This window comes from Chiroxiphia lanceolata, chromosome 5 (genome assembly GCF_009829145.1).
Source record: "Chiroxiphia lanceolata isolate bChiLan1 chromosome 5, bChiLan1.pri, whole genome shotgun sequence".
Lineage (NCBI taxonomy): Eukaryota > Metazoa > Chordata > Aves > Passeriformes > Pipridae > Chiroxiphia > Chiroxiphia lanceolata.
The window spans coordinates 55,807,681-55,823,522 of record NC_045641.1 but is presented as its reverse complement, the minus strand read 5'-3'; the positions used below and the strand labels follow the sequence as shown (position 1 = coordinate 55,823,522).

At 39.5% G+C, this 15,842-nt stretch overlaps 1 protein-coding gene across 5 annotated transcripts in view; it reads right to left on the bottom strand.

The window, feature by feature from the left end:
• Positions 1–15,838, bottom strand: part of GLT8D2 (glycosyltransferase 8 domain containing 2) — a 17,923-nt gene extending 2,085 nt beyond the window's left edge. The window contains exons 1-9 of one of the 5 annotated variants that reach the window (XM_032688927.1): positions 15,438–15,838; positions 13,577–13,941; positions 11,641–11,684; positions 10,120–10,215; positions 8,794–8,962; positions 7,164–7,281; positions 5,836–5,920; positions 2,316–2,428; positions 1,463–1,629 (exon numbers count right to left, since the gene is read on the bottom strand). In XM_032688927.1, coding sequence (XP_032544818.1) covers positions 1,463–1,629; positions 2,316–2,428; positions 5,836–5,920; positions 7,164–7,281; positions 8,794–8,962; positions 10,120–10,215; positions 11,641–11,659 — 767 coding nt within the window. In that variant the 5' untranslated portion in view covers positions 11,660–11,684; positions 13,577–13,941; positions 15,438–15,838. The other 4 variants (XM_032688931.1, XM_032688932.1, XM_032688930.1 and 1 more) reach the window with 4 other exon arrangements.
• Between the last annotated feature and the right edge of the window lie 4 nt (positions 15,839–15,842).

Genomic DNA, 15,842 nt, shown 5'->3' with positions numbered 1-15,842 from the left:
TAATTGATTGTATTTGTAACTCCAATTCCCACAGAGTAAATTGTTGCTACCTAGAAAAATGGGAGTCAGACCCACCATGAAGCCAGTTTCTTCTACGCACAGCCTGTAGTCCTCAATAACGACAAAGTTAACTGTAGAAAAGAAAACTGTTAAAGGAATCAAACATAATTCAGCCTGGTTTCTTAAGAAAGTGTACATATTTCCATGTTTTCCATTACCTTTCTTTCCCTTTTCCCCTCCCCCAGCTTTTAGACCTCTGGTCGGATTTTGTCAAAGCCTAGTTAGCATCAATTAGAATATTAGTTTCCTATGAATTTTGTGGTAAATCCAGATCAAGCCTAATCATGGTAAGGGGAGGCATTAGGAGGTGGCAGCCAGATGTTTGTCCACATGTGCTGATGGCCCTGCTGACCAGTTGGTACATGGGCAAAGCCATCCCACTTAGTGCCACTGTGCCACTGTGCCACCCACCTAGTCCAGTGGGGAGGAAACCTGGGAAGTACAGAGAGGTGCTGAAAGGCCACAGAACAAAAAAATCATAACCTCCCCTCAAAACTGAGTTTCAATTGATAAGCAATTTTTTTTCACTGCCATTTCAAAACCCAGCTAAAAGGAGCATGAATGTGTTATTAAGGCACAAAATCAACTTTATAGATGGAATTTGCAGTAATATGGAGTTCTCACTCTTAAAATCTCTTTAAAAGCACAGCAATAGCTTGTCAGGATATGCTACATAAGCAGAGTAAGAGAAAACTATTCGGCTTCTCAGTCATTCACATACTTCTCATTTGTGTCCCTCATCTGTTCATTTCTAAAACTAACAAGTAATGGACACAGCCCAACAGCACAAACCATTCAGTGGCAGTTTAGCCTTGCTAAATTGAAATTCAATCCTTTGCAGAGTCAAGTTTTCAAATACAGGTTAACAGGGAACTAATGTAAATAACGAATGGTGCTTGTTTCACTGTGTTATGACTTATTCATGGCCAAAAACATAAAGATATCTTTCATGTCAAATTTCCTTCAACTAGAGAAAAAGAAGTCTTTTCTACTGGTATTAAAAAAAAAAAAAGATGGTGTCCAATTACAGTTTGGCTGATGCTACAATAGGAGAGTCCCCACACAAACAAGGAAAGATTCCTCCTTCTTTCAGCCAGCCTCAGGAAGGGAAGATCATTAAGTGGCTTGATCCCAAGTAAAGTTGGTCACCCAAAATGAGAACCACATGTTCTCAGTGTCCCTCAGGATTATGTGTGGTTTGTCATTAAACACAAGACTAAAATTCCAGCTGGTCATTTCCTGGCACAAAATTGGTCATATTTAAACAGATGGAAATGCTGAAACAGGAGTTAAAAGAAAAACTGCCCGGAGTTGAAAAAAACTTTCAAGAGCTTTTAAACAGAAAATAAAACTGTAAACCAAGTACGAAAAGTAAAGTGCAAAGCTAGATTTCTACACATACTCTACATTTCTTTGCATCCACTTTTCCAACTGCTTCGTAATCCGCTGATGTTTCCATTCAGTCATGTTAGCAACAATTACTCCAGGATTAAAGGAGCAGGTGCTGGGGCTGATGCCAAGATCTCTGATGGCTTGCTTTCTGTAGTCCAGGAATCCCATGTACGTGTTCTAAGAAATAAAAAACTATGTTTATCCCCTATGAATCTTTTTAAAGATGTGTACATTCATCTGTCTATCACTGAGAGGGAGACTAAACAGGCACTCCCAAAGCTGAATTTCTAGATGGTGGTTATGTGTAGTGATTTCCCCATGACACAAGGCTGAAAAGCAGGATACTTCCAGATACTAAATTAGTTTTTCCACAGTATGGTACAGTGGAAGTTTGATGAGGCTCTTCCCTCACCACATCTTTTTTTTTCAGTAGCTCACATCAAATATGCAGCATCACACTTCTACAGCTGTAATACTAGAGGGATGCACTGACAATTCTGGGGAACTCAGCCCAGGAATTAGTCTTTAAATTGTTTTCCTAGGTTTCATTCCCAGTGTGACTAATACAAATATCATACATTCTGTCTTCATTAGATGTTCTATAAATGCTCACTATCTACTGATAGCAAAATACCAAACATAATTTAGTAGAATCCAAAGAACAAGACATATTTAAATTATTACAGGAAACAATTCTGCATAGCACTACAGAGTTACTCCAAAAAATTCTTAATTACCAGTAAAACTATTACAAAAGTAAATATCTCTATATATATAACTTTCACTTTGGGGAACACATATGAAATCTTCTTACACTTATGGGTAAACAAATTCATTATTAGAATTCCAGAATGGCATCTTACCTGCATCCCTACACTTCTAATCATTTCATGTGTAGAAGGCAGATCACAATCATCTGAAAAAGCTGCAGCATGTCCAGGAGCCAACTTAGTATCATAGAGTTCCTGGATGTCACCTGATTACAGAAAGGTCAAAAGCATAAAACAACACCTACTGCATTGCTACAGGGTTGATAGGATAACATTCATTCTCATATATGTTACTCATAAACACACTGGTTTTCGGGGTTAGCCCAGATATTGATAAAGGCTGAATTTTGTAATATGGGACAATTCTCAAATTTCAGTCCTGTACCTGGATGTCTAAGGTCTATCTTTAAATATTATCACTGGTATTCAGTACATTCATATTCTGGTTTGAGTGTCCAAAATCACTTACAGCAGAAGCTGATTACACTGTTAAGAAGCCTGGTTACAAAATTCTGTATTCACAGAGCTTGCCTTTGGAGAGGGAGAGCACAGGCAATTTTTCTGATCCTCTTCAAGTCCCACAAAGGTGCCACTTCAATCTCTTGCACAGGATCAGGTTTTTTCTGGTATTATTGCATTTATACCTCCTTGTAAGATACCTAGGTTCCCAGCAATGGCTAGTAGAAATGTGCCTGTCACTCCTGACCATCCCTGCTGGCTTCGCAGACCATCCAGCTCCTTTCTGGTGGAGGGAAATAACGTAATGCCTGGCACCTCACTCATCACCTGACTGGCAGGTACCCACGATGTGCCAGAACAGTTTCAGGGGGGGTGGGAAGCACAGCACTGCCACAGCAATCGAGTGAGCCTGCATCCAAACTCCTACAGCTACCAGCTCTGCTGCTGGGCATGGGTTGGTCACTGCTAAGGTGAATTATCTTGGAAGGCCGTGTCCCCGTAGCCTGAGGTGAGCTCATTAAAAGACAATTAACCAAAAACATTCCCCACACTGCCAACCCTGGAACTAGTATTTCTGAAATAAACAGAGATTATGTATTTGTCTGATCTCACCAGGTGGCTGGAAACTCATGTCCCACCAAAAATAGAATTTGAATTAGTAGGACACTTAATTGTTGAAGATCAGCATGCCTTGCTAAGTGTTTTCTCATGATTCTAAACAGCTGGTGCTTTTCTCTTGAGAAGCAAAAACAAGTAAAAAAAAAAAATCAAAGCAAAGAATTCTGGGCTGACACCCCAAGTTCAGTATGTTTCATTCTTACCGCTTTGCTGAAAGCAACGACCAACAAAGAAATGATCCCAAAGTTCAGTTCCATTCTCTCCCTATCCCATGAGAAGTCTCATTCACTCCCATTGCAGAGACATCTGAGAAAGCACAGTCTCAAATTACAGCTAAGACACAGGGAGTAGCTGCCTGGACAAGCTCTCTTCCTCCACCTCACTCCCACATGTCCATCTTTATTCCCTTCTTGTGGGCCCTATGATTGTGTGGCCAAAGGGTGAACAAGACAGGCTGACTGAAACAAAGGGGGAAAAAAAAAAAGACTTAAAAAAAAAAAGAAGAGTTTGGTTTCTTCTTTTTTTACATTTTGTACTGCTAGTCTTCTGCCAGGTCAACCAGCTGAATCAGATTCTTCTGCAGCTGCACAACTGCAGATACTACGTAAGTAACGGGAGCTGCCTGGGGGCAGGAGAGGCCACTTGGTCAGCAGCAGCCAACCATGAGCTGTAATGAGAAACTGCACCTTTATCCTGCAGCTCCACAAACACCATCAGCTGACATAAACTGACACCTCTAGTGAAAGTCCTATCTCCCCTCCTCCCCCCAGCCACGCTACCAGGGGGCTAATTAAAGCTGCAAGTAATCGCGTTCCTGGTGAACCCCTGCGCAGGTGCAGGGTGGGGTGCAGGGGAAGTGGTGGGCTCAGCTTGAACCACTCATGAAACTGGAGTCTAAATGAAGACTTTCAGAACTTTTCGAAGAGTTAAATATTGCTGTTGTCCATTGATAACAGAACAACAAAAAGCAGAGAAACACCCATGTTTAAGAACTGTGATACGAAGTCTATTGCAAATTAAAACAAGAAAGGCAGAGTGGCTTAGTCGTCTTTTATAAAGCAACACTTTAAGTGCAGATGTTCTGAAATCTGTCTCTCAAGAGACAAAATTAGAAAAAGGTGTAGAAAAGCAGTGGAGAATTATACTTTTGTCATATGTAAATTCAGTGGTCTTAATGTTCTTACAGCAAAGACTAATTTAGGGCAATGAGTTTATTGTAGTTATACTCAGTCCTTTCCAAAGAAAATTTTCATTGGAACGTTCCTTTAACGTTTAACAAGAACAGGTAAAATGGTTTTGTTGCCCCTGTGGCCTGGCTAGGATAGAATTAATTTTCTTCATAGCAGCTCATATGGTGCTGAGGTTTAGATTTTTAGCACACTCATGTTCTGGCTTTTGCTGAGCAGCGGTTGCACAGCATCAAGGCCTTCCCTGTTCCTCATTCTGCCCCCCTCAGCGAACAGGTTGGTGGGTGCACAAGAGGCCAGGAGGGAACACAACTGGGCAGATGATCTGACCTGCCCAAAGAGCTATTCCATGCCACACAATGCCATGCTCAGCAAGAAGAGGGGAAAGAGGGCATCTGGGGTGGGTAAGGAGAGATGAGGTGTAGGTAGCCAGCTTGTGCTTGGGAACTGACTGGGCATGGATTGCCCATCTAAGGGGTTTAGTTTTCTTCTCTTCCCTCTTATTCCACTTAGCCTTTGCTTATTAAACAATTATTTGTTTGATTGTTTTATCTTGACCCTTTCCTCTTCTTCCATCCCACTGGGGCTGGGGAGAAAGTGAGTGAGCAGCTGAGCGGTGCTTAGCTGCCCACCAGGGTTAAAGCACAACACCCTGACTAAAAAGTGTTATAAAATAACAAGAAAATGTTATTATACAAGGGAGAACAACAACTCTAAACAGAAAAAAAAAAAAACCTACCGGGAAACAGAACTTAAAAAAACCACTGTTGTTCCTCTGATTAGATTACTTTGTATGATAAGGAAAAAAAAAATTTTCAGGATTGGAATATCTTCTAACTGTTCCCATTTGTTTAGGAACTCTGAGATCTTTGATCATGACTCTGCAAATTGCTTTGGATTCTGAGCTGAAGATGCTCAAATCATATTTTGAGTGTTCGGAATTTTAATCCTCTTATTTGAGTTAATTCCTTTTGCTCTCAAGAGCAGCAATTCTGGATAAGGAATTGGTAGCATTTGGGAGAATTCAAATACTAGCAGGAAATGCATGTCACATACTTAATAAATATTGCAGCACCTGAGTGAAATCCATTGTATCATTCAGGAATTGACCAGAATCAATTACAATGAAACCCACATACAATTTCAATCACAATTATTCAAAACATGTGCAGATAAGTTCTTCTTCAGACTTTCATTTAGACAAATAGATTATTTGTAGTTCCCCTAAGTTCAACACTCCTAGCAGCTGCCTTAGTTTCCATTATATCTCATATTTCCAAATGATCATAAAAGCTGCAATAACTTTAATTTTAATTCTGCTAGAAACTGCTTTTCAGATGACAGCTTACCTTGAACAATAATATCATCATCCAAATATATTACTTTCTCATGTTTCTGGATAAGCAAAGGAAGATAAAATCGAACAAAGTTCAGCTATTAAACAGGAAAAAAAAAAAAGGTAAAGACTAAATGGTAAAGTTGTTTAATGTACTAGTCTCACACTTCTGTCTCTATTAACAATCAGTTTTAATATCTCTTAACTGAGCACTAGCCAGTGATCATTTTTTTCCTCTCCCCCCAGCTTTACTAGTGTCCTGAATCCGTTGTTATTATTATTGTTATCATTATTATCAATCCATATTTATTTGCCATGGCCCAAAACAAACAGCCCAAAACAGTTGCTTCTTTGCAGAATCACAGAATCCTTTAGCTTTCAGCCATTTTCAGCTCAAGGGATTTTCTGATCTAGGTGTGATCTGTTTAAATATGAACTTCAGTCCTAACTGAATCCCTGTACATTTGTACATCCACAAGACCTTTCAGCAAAGAATTCCAGAGATGTAGCACTCATTGCATGAAAAGTGTGCAACATCTCTCGTTTGTGCTGACTGTCAGTCCAACTAATTTCATCTCATGGCCATTAGTTCTTACATGTGAAGAGAATGAGCAATCATCCCCCACCCAGCCCTTCACACCATTCTCTAGACCACTACTATTTTCATGCTAAAAGTCCACTATTTCCAGGCTGAACAGTTTTAACCCACTGATTCCCTGCATGAAATCTTTTCCATATATTAGAAATGTCAAAGGCTCAGAGCAGGCTGGTGTGAACAAACATTCTGGACAAACTCAAACATTTTCTGGTGGTGCTACATCTTTTTCAGTTAAGGGGTTGAAGACTGCACATAGTATTTAGGATGAGAGAAAACTGTGGATTTGCATTGTGGCAAACTGATGTTCTCTATTTTGATCCTTACTCTTTTCCTAATAATTTTTAACATCTGATTTGCCTTTTCTGACAGCCAGGAATTTAGATTAGTCATTAGACTCTGAATTAACCCTGGACATGAGCAGAATGCAGCCAGCTCAAGCATCATGAAGGCACAGTGAACAGTGTTACATCTCCCCTCTAATAAATATATACTGTCAAAGATACAATACATTCAATTTACCAATTTTATGTCATCAAATAGTAGGGTCCCAGCAAGACAGACAAGTTGCAAGGAGCTTGTTATAGGGCATTTCTCCTTCTTAAGTCAGGGTATAGCATTTGGATCTGATTTGGCTTCTCTGACTTACACCCCCACACGTAATAGAACAGATCTAGGACATTTTAAAGCCTGTAATAGGTGTTAAAAAACCCCAAAAATTTGTTATGTGGTGTTCATTTACTCACAGGCTGCAGTAGCTCAGGACGTGATGCATCTTGTCTGATTTTTCCTTTTAGTACCATAGGGTTGAATTCTACAACCTTAAATTTTATTTCTTTCAGTTTAGAATTTTCAATCCATTTTCTGTGATTAAAAAAGAAGTAGTAAAAAAAATATTGAGTGTATGGCAAGTACTTCTGGTATGAAATTCACAGACTCTTAGAAGAAAAAGAGGGCTTGAAAGCTCACTCATCTCTTCTATCCCAACACAGAATCACTTATGTCTACAGTCATTGCACAGATATTTCTTTAACACAAAACACAAAAAAATCCACACAAAAACCTCAACAAAACACACACCTCACAACATTGTCAAAGCCAGACTCCATGTGTTGCCCAAATGACCCATCTTTCACCATCACTAGCAATAAGTGCTATTTTTCTAAGATTTCTTTGTATACTTAAAGATCATTATTTCTTATCCTATCTACCATGCTTTTAAAGTAGAGGTTAGTTTTCTCCCTTGTACACTTTTATGTCCTTCTAGATGACTGCCACATCACATCCTAATCATATTTTCTTCAGACTAAACTAATATTTTCATTATTTTGTCAGACTTCTTATCATCACTGCCTATTTTCTCTTCTGACCTCTCTTCTAAATCCTTCCTGAAGGCACCTAAAGCTAACCACACTTTTTTGATGCCTTAATAATGTCTGCAAGATTGGAAAAAGTTTCCTCACATCTCCTCTGGTTATATATGTCAACATGTATAACCACTGATGCATGCCTTCTGTTTTTTGAATCAGTGTGCTCAGTTATCAGTCATAATTCTGCAGTTTTCCAAATGAATGCTACTGAACCTCTGCTTCACTCTGAGCCAACACAATCAGCTATTCCCACTAACATTACCTTGTCATTCCCTCCGCTGATTCTAATCATATTTTACAGTTAATTTTTCCAGTTCACCATGATTAATTTGTTTTCAGCTCTTGCCCCCAATAAATTTGCTGCTTCATGCCAACTGCAGATTCATAAAGAACATTCTTCACTCTATTATCTAGGTTGCTGATGAACTAGAATGTGAAAAGCTCCCTGGGGGACCCCACTCATTACATTTTTTCGGTTTGACACAAATTGTGGCACACAGGCCAGAGGTGAGACCCGCTAAGAAATCTGCTTTAGTTTTGCTTCACACCTTTCTCTGCTTAAAGACAATGTTTGCAAATTTTAACACCGAAATATGCTTTCGTTACAAGCTTTTTGGGATTCTTTTTATAACCTTTCATTCATCCTCTTAGATGAAATCAGTTTTAAACAGTTCTGAAGCTTAAGACAGATGAGAGGTAAGAGCAGTGCCACAAAGTGGGATTGTGATGAGTAGGAATATGTATACTTAACTAAAGACTCCTCTGCAGCCTATCTACAAAAAGCAGAGAAGGACAGGTCTGGGTACGGTCTGGCTATTTCACACCCTTTTACATCAGTCAGTGGCTTCCTACACATACAGAATCCTGGGGGCTACTACTAATAGCACTAATTAAATAAAAGGGAGAAACATTTCCCTGAAAGGTCCTGCAAAGTCTATCCCTGTGCTAGGGAGAACAACCACCTGGTCCTAACTTCAGCATGAAGCAAAGAAAGGCTGGTATATACCGAATATGTGGGATGGTTGTCTTCAGCCCAACTATGTAGAACAAAACACTGGCCTCTGTGTTGCTGTGGATGCTACTGATGGCTGCTACAGCTGCACCCATCCTGCCCGCAGCAGCACAGATCACCACTGGGATTTCTTCTTCCATTTCCTCAGGACTCTCCAAATCAACTACAAGAAACAAATCCATTTTACATCAGACCAGGAATGAACAAATACTTTCATGAGCAGTGGAATCATTTCACCATCACCCCATTTCCTTACCACATTCTATACAAATCCCCATCTGGCAAGGCACACAGCATGAGCTGTCACTAGTCCAGAACTGCGTGAGGTTTGACTGGACTGCTGGGTGCCTCCAAACAGAATATATAAGAGAGTTCTCAGCATCTTCTTCTCAGCAGGGTCACAATTCAGCCTGTCCTTCATGTAGCTGCTTATTCATATGAAACCTAAAGAGGTTTGAACACCTTTGAGACTTCTACTTCTCAGTTATATCTAGTACAAATTGAACAATAGGTTCCAAAATTATGAAAGGAAAGGAGTCAAAAAGAGTGCAATTGCATGACCTCCACTTCTTTGGGAAGTCGGCTTAAAAGGAACAGTGCAAAAGTTTGTGCCAGCAGGAAGTTGTTAATGATAAAAGGAAAAAAATCTCTAAATAATACTGAATCAGGTCACATTACTGATAAGGAAGATTTTTATCCTTAGCACTGCTTAACTTACAGAACTTAAATGTATATATTTATATTGGTTAAAATATAACCATTTAAGTTATAACAACTCCAACCAAAATATACTGAAAATAAATGGTTTATACCCAGAAAGAGTTTGTTTTCCTTGGGAACAGTGAATAAGCTATTTGTATTAACATTTAGTACTAGCTCAACCATATCAACCCTAGCAGGTTTCTGTCACTATAAATATTCCAGCAAAAACTTCTGCTGTAAATGTCAAGATTTGATGGTCTATCTGAAATCAATAAGCAGGCCAAGAACATTCCCAAAGAGGCAAGTCGTGATCAAAGTTTATTACCAGTTGACAACACCAATCTGTTCAGCACAAATAAGGATATACTCCAGCTTCCATCTACATCAGTGACATCTGGATAAAAACGTGAATCAGAATGGCAACTCTTAGTCATTACTACCAATTTCTTTCTATTTTATCCAAGTAATTCAGAAGCAAGAAATTTTGCATCCCAGACCATATGGAATGGTGTGAGTAGCTCAGCTGCTGCAGGACAAACAGGATTCAGTAAGATGGAAAGTGCTGTTCAAATCAAGACATAAGGAATGTAAAATGAAACAGAAGTGCAAGTCATTTACCTGTTTCATTTTTTAACGCCGATGGCACTTGGTGAACTTTGTTATACAGAATGGCACACACAGTTAAGACAAGAAGTAACAGTAAGATCTGGTTAACTGAAACAAAAGGGAGAATGTATTAACAACCAGTATAACAGTACAACATAATTTCCAATTATCTGCTTAAAAACAAAAAATCCAATTTGCAACCAGTACATGACAACCTGTATCTGCTGTGTTTATCAAATTCTTCTTTCTCACATTATTTGATCAAGCTAAAAATTTTCTGTTAAAAACATAACTCTTCCCCGTTACAGTAATTTCCAACTACCTCATTTTCATAGTTAATTTACTCACTAAATCATAAGACTCACAATATATATGCGTTATCCATATTAGGAAATTCACATATTTCTGAATTTTACCAGGAGCTTGGAATCCTTTTTCCTGCCTAATTTGTTGTCTGCTTATCCTCACAGGACATCACGAGTTAATTATATTTATTTGGCTAGCCCTTTCTTTCTCTAGTGCCTCTCTGATAAAACTTCATGCACAGGAGAATTTTTTTTTCTATTTCAGATCTTCAAGGTGTATTTGAGCAAAACTCCAAAAATTCTAGAAACACAAACCCAGCATGCTACTGGAACCAGGAATGTTTCAAAATATTTGAAAATACATATTTTGACAGAGTAATTTTAATTAGTAAAATCAAAACAAGATGTGCAACAGCAAAGACCTGACTCTGTATTCTGATTTACAGTTCCTACAAATCTTGGACAAGATAAAGTCATTCAACACAAACCAACCACATGCAGGGACCAGAAGAGTTCATGGAATACAGTGGGGAAGGAATGCATTGCCATCATCAACAGTTACTTTGATGATGGGAATTCTTTGTTTCAGACAACTTTGTTTCTTTTACACTACCATAAAAGGTATTTAAGACGTACAAAAGAGCAAAGGGAGCACGATTTTGAAGTGTTTTAATCAAAAGGGCCAACTGGCCACAACTGGGCATGAGAATAAACTGAAATTGGTAAACATGTGTCACCAAACCTGCACTAATTTAAACCAGCTGAGGAAAAAGCCCGCTGACTGCAGAGAAATTTTGGGTGCATAATTGAAGGCAAACAATGGCCCATATTCAGTCAGTGACCCTGACAGTTGATGAGAACCCCAAAGTTCTCGAGGGACACACCTCAATTTTGAGTATGAACAGCATTAATGTGCTGAGTTTATTAAAAAGCAGTCAAGTTCAGTGCTCTAGGCACAACCCACATGGAACCAGCAGCTCCCTGCACTCTTGAAATTTCAGAATATCCAGTCTCATGCATGCAGTAATTTTAAATTAATGAGATTTATGGTTACACTTATCCCACTTAGTTAACAGGAAAAGACTTATTTGTATACTGAAAGTTAAGCATGATTTAGGAAAACTAGAACTATAAATTTATACGTAACTGTGTTGCATGAGAAATTGTATTTGACATTTCTGTGCTTTTTAAAAAAATATATGTTTCAAATGTTTTTAATCTTTCTTACTTTTCTTTAAAAGAGCCATTGTCGTGTTGGATGAGAAGTGTGATCTGTGGTAAAATAAAACGAAAAAAAAAATTAGAAGAGGAAAAAAAAATAGAGAAAAATCATTAATGCCAGAAGTGAATACCACTTAGTTATTTCAGGGACAAAGTTTTGAATTATCAATTTTACTGCTGAACTGGTCAAAGTAAAACTGTATTTGATCTCTGTAAATACATTGCTTTTTTGGAACAAATAACTAATATTCTGGGCTAGAAATATTTCATATTTTAATTTAAGAACTAGCAGGTTGTAAAAAGCATTTTAACAAATTCCATCTGATCACCTACATCAGCAATAACTAATATTTTTAATACAGTTTAAAATAATGTGCAAAGAAGCATTAAATCACCCACTGATGCAATTTATAAATACATTTATCTCTGATTTCACCTAAAACATAGTAACTGTCACAAATACTGATTTCTTGCTGGAGTATGCTCACAAACATATGGGAATCTTATCTTGGAACAGTGTCTATCAGACTTGCAGAAAATTTCAGAACAATAGTAAAAATATTTTCTAGGAGCAGTATCCTTCCACAAACAGTAAGGAGGGAGTATGTTTAATGTACCCTAAAACTGTACTTCTAAGCCATGCCCAAGAGCAGTCATGATCTTATGCCCAAGAGGACAGAACATAAACCCTAAAATACAGGATTATGGGAATACAACATTCGTTTGAATTCTGGACCCAAAACTACTGTTTATGAAAAAAAAACCCAAATCACAAAACCAAGACAACAACAAACAACCAACAGTAAAAAACAGCACCAGAAGCTGGAGGGGAGGGAACAATACAACTGTGTGATCTAACCTTTATACTGTGTAGCTGGATATAGGACGGAAAACAATTTTTCCAGTTACCACGCATACATAGGGACACATTACAGCATAGATAAGGATAAATGGGGATTTCTATGCCACATAAAAATGAAATTTAGTCCAGCTCCTTGAGAAGATAGACGGAACAGCAGGAATTCTTGAAATCTGAGTCACAAAACTGACCTCCTCTCATTGGTTAATGCTCAAGTTCAGGCAGCATCCTAAATTAGTCTCTACTTTGAACAACGACTTAAATGACAACAAAAATATGAAAAAAGTCTAAAATGTGGCTTTGTTTACAAACCACTTATGTAGTTAGGTCCCAACAGGAGACTAATTTGCAGTGAGAAAGGAGTCATTCTGGAAGTTTTTTCACATCTGCACTACTTATCTATATTCCAGCAGACCACTCTCTTCATGTGGCATTAATTTGCACAGAGGAAATCAAGTTTATCTGTTGGAAAAAACACCACAGCTGAGAAAGCCCTTCTCTCACGCATTACACACAAGTATCATCTTCATATGCATTTAAAAACTTTACTCATTTAGGTAAGCAGAGAGGCAACAGAACCCCTACACTCTTGGAGTAACTTTCTAACCTCATTTAGCTAATCACAACCTTCCACTGATTTCCATAGAGCTGACCACTGTCTTTGAATTAATACTTGTAATAATAGTCACAAACAGTCCTAATGATCACTGCAAGAGGAAAGTTGCATAGCCACAGCTTCATGGTATCCTCAGAAATTATTAAATCCACACAAACTGAACCATGTTTTAAGCTTTAAAATCCATACTCAGACAGACTCCCAAGCAAGTTTGAGTTCTAGGACTACAGCATTCCTATGCCTCAGTAACACCGATTGATTACCTGCTGAGTTTTAAGAAAAGAGAGGTATATTTGCTCCCCTACAAACATTTACTCATTTTTCCTGCCTGTAGACATTATTTCCTGGAACCTGGCAGTCCCTAACTCAGCTGCCAAATCCTGTAACAAAACGAGGGGCTGCAGAAGGGAAAGCTCAGAAACAGTGACATTACTGCTCAGATATTTCCTGCTTAATTAGTCTTTTTACCTCTTCAAAGCAGCACAGTATTCGGGACTCCTCTCTCCTGAAGCGCTGAGGAGCTATTTACTTGGATCCTAGATAGCCCACAGCTGTGAGCACTCTTGCCAAAGCCTCCTTGACCACCATCCTCCTTTGAAGTCACCCGCACAAGGGCCTTACAGGGCACAGTAACAGTTTTACGATTCAATTCCTTTTTCAGACTCTTCAAAGTTTACTTTGGAGTTGTGCTGGTTTTCTTTTCTTTCTCTGCTGCTGAGGAATAGCACGGAGTCCAGACGCTGCACTGGAGGAATGAGAGCCCATAAACCACTTCCAGATGTGCAGAACGATGATGCAGCCCCAGATTTGGCAAACTTGCCTCAGAGATTCAGCTAGCAGATTGCAAACAAATCCCATAAGACAAAAAGTCTTAAAGGGGTGGGGGAAAGAGAAGGAAGCAAACCCTTCCAGAAGTTACTTCCAAGAGTCTAGCTGCAAGTTAGGTTTCTAGTCATTATTTATGTTAAATGTGAACAGATAACTAGTGTGCAAGAGCCAAAATACAACATGCCAAAGTCAAACTGAAAGCCAAAGTTTTTCCAGTGTCTGTTGGCAGAGTTCTTGAAAGTCAAAAGCTAAGGGAAACCCACAAAAATCAACTCTGAACATGCACTTTGACTTGAATCATCTCATTTCCAAATCTTTGAGCATTTAATCCACAGGTTTGGTTTAAATTCAAAAGGATCTTAGATGAAGGTTACCAGTACATGTTGATATCCTGCCTCCTAAGCTCTCCTGGAATGCTTTTGCTGTTTTATTTCTACAGCACTGCTTTTATTCAAATTCTCTCCCTCCCTTCTAGGAATGACCATTCTATATGATAAAATGTTGTTTTGTCACAAGATTTTCATGAATACTGAAAGGAATAATAATAAACATCTTCAACACTAAACTATTGTTCATATTTTTAGCATGAGGCAGTGCAAAACTTACAAGGAGTAGTCAGTGAAGGTTTTAAAAATCTTAAACGTTTTATATGAAGATTGTTCCTCCATTTGCAGGAACTGAAAATATGGGGTTTCAACTGTATGTCTCAAACATGCCCAAACTGTATTATCTGTGTCTGATTTTGTACAGAAATCCATCTTTTGCAGAGTTGCTTGAAGGAAAAATAAATGAAGAGTTAAACATGCAGTTATGTGCTTTGTGCAGATAGCCACGACTATTAGTACTTTTTCCATACTGTGGTATTTAAGCTGCATCAAGCTTATGTTTTTCAAAATCCACTTGTGTTTTTTCACCTCCCTTCCATTTCTATGTGAATCTGAACAGATCCAAGCAGCTGCCAGCCAAATGAGCCTGCGGAATTGGGACCAGATCCTTCACTTGACAGCAACCCCTGGATTACTGGCAACACAGTAGCACCTTCGCAGAATCACAGAATCAATTAGGTTGGAAAAGACCTCTGAGATCATCGAGTCTAACCTACGACCGAACACCACCCTATTGACTAGACCATGGCACCAAGTGCCACCTCCAGGCTTTCCTTAAACACCTCCAGGGGCCATGACTGCACCACCTCCCTGGGCAGCCCATTCCAACGTCTAATTACCCCTTCTGTGAAGAAATTCTGCCTAATGTCCAGCCTAAACCTCCCCTGGCACAGTTGAAGACTGTATGTGGTATTTTAGAGAATATTGACAGCGCTCAGTTATACATCTCGGCATAGCAATTTACTACGCAGAGCTCAATAAGAAGAGGCTTTCTGTACCAGATACACCTTCTCTGGATTTCCCTCAGCCTCACACGTTTGCATTCTCACATAACACCCTGCTCTCACAGGAAAGAGAGCAGCTTCTCTCCTGCAGAACGAGACCTTCGAATTCACATCACCCGCCCTCAACTGCAGAACCGAAACCTTGGTTTCTAATCTCAACCCTCAGCGCTTAAACAGCATCTCATCCCTTTTCTCACACGCACGCCTCGCAGGCAGCAGCATTACGTCGCCAGTTAAAAAAAAAAAAAAAAAAGTGAGTCTGCTACACGTTTCTGGGGGCTCAGGGGCAGAGCCGGGCGCCCCGGGCTGAAGAGCACACGCCGCACCAGCGGTGCCCTGCGTGCGCTTCCACAGGGCTCCCGCCAGAGCACGGCCGAGCCCGGCGGGTCCTCGGGGGCAGAGAGGCCGTGCTGACAGAGGGGCCGTGCTGACAGAGGGCTGCGGCGGAGGCGGCCGCGGGGCGGGACACAGGCGGGACACGGGCGGGCCGCGGACCCGCCGCCCTCACGTCAGCGC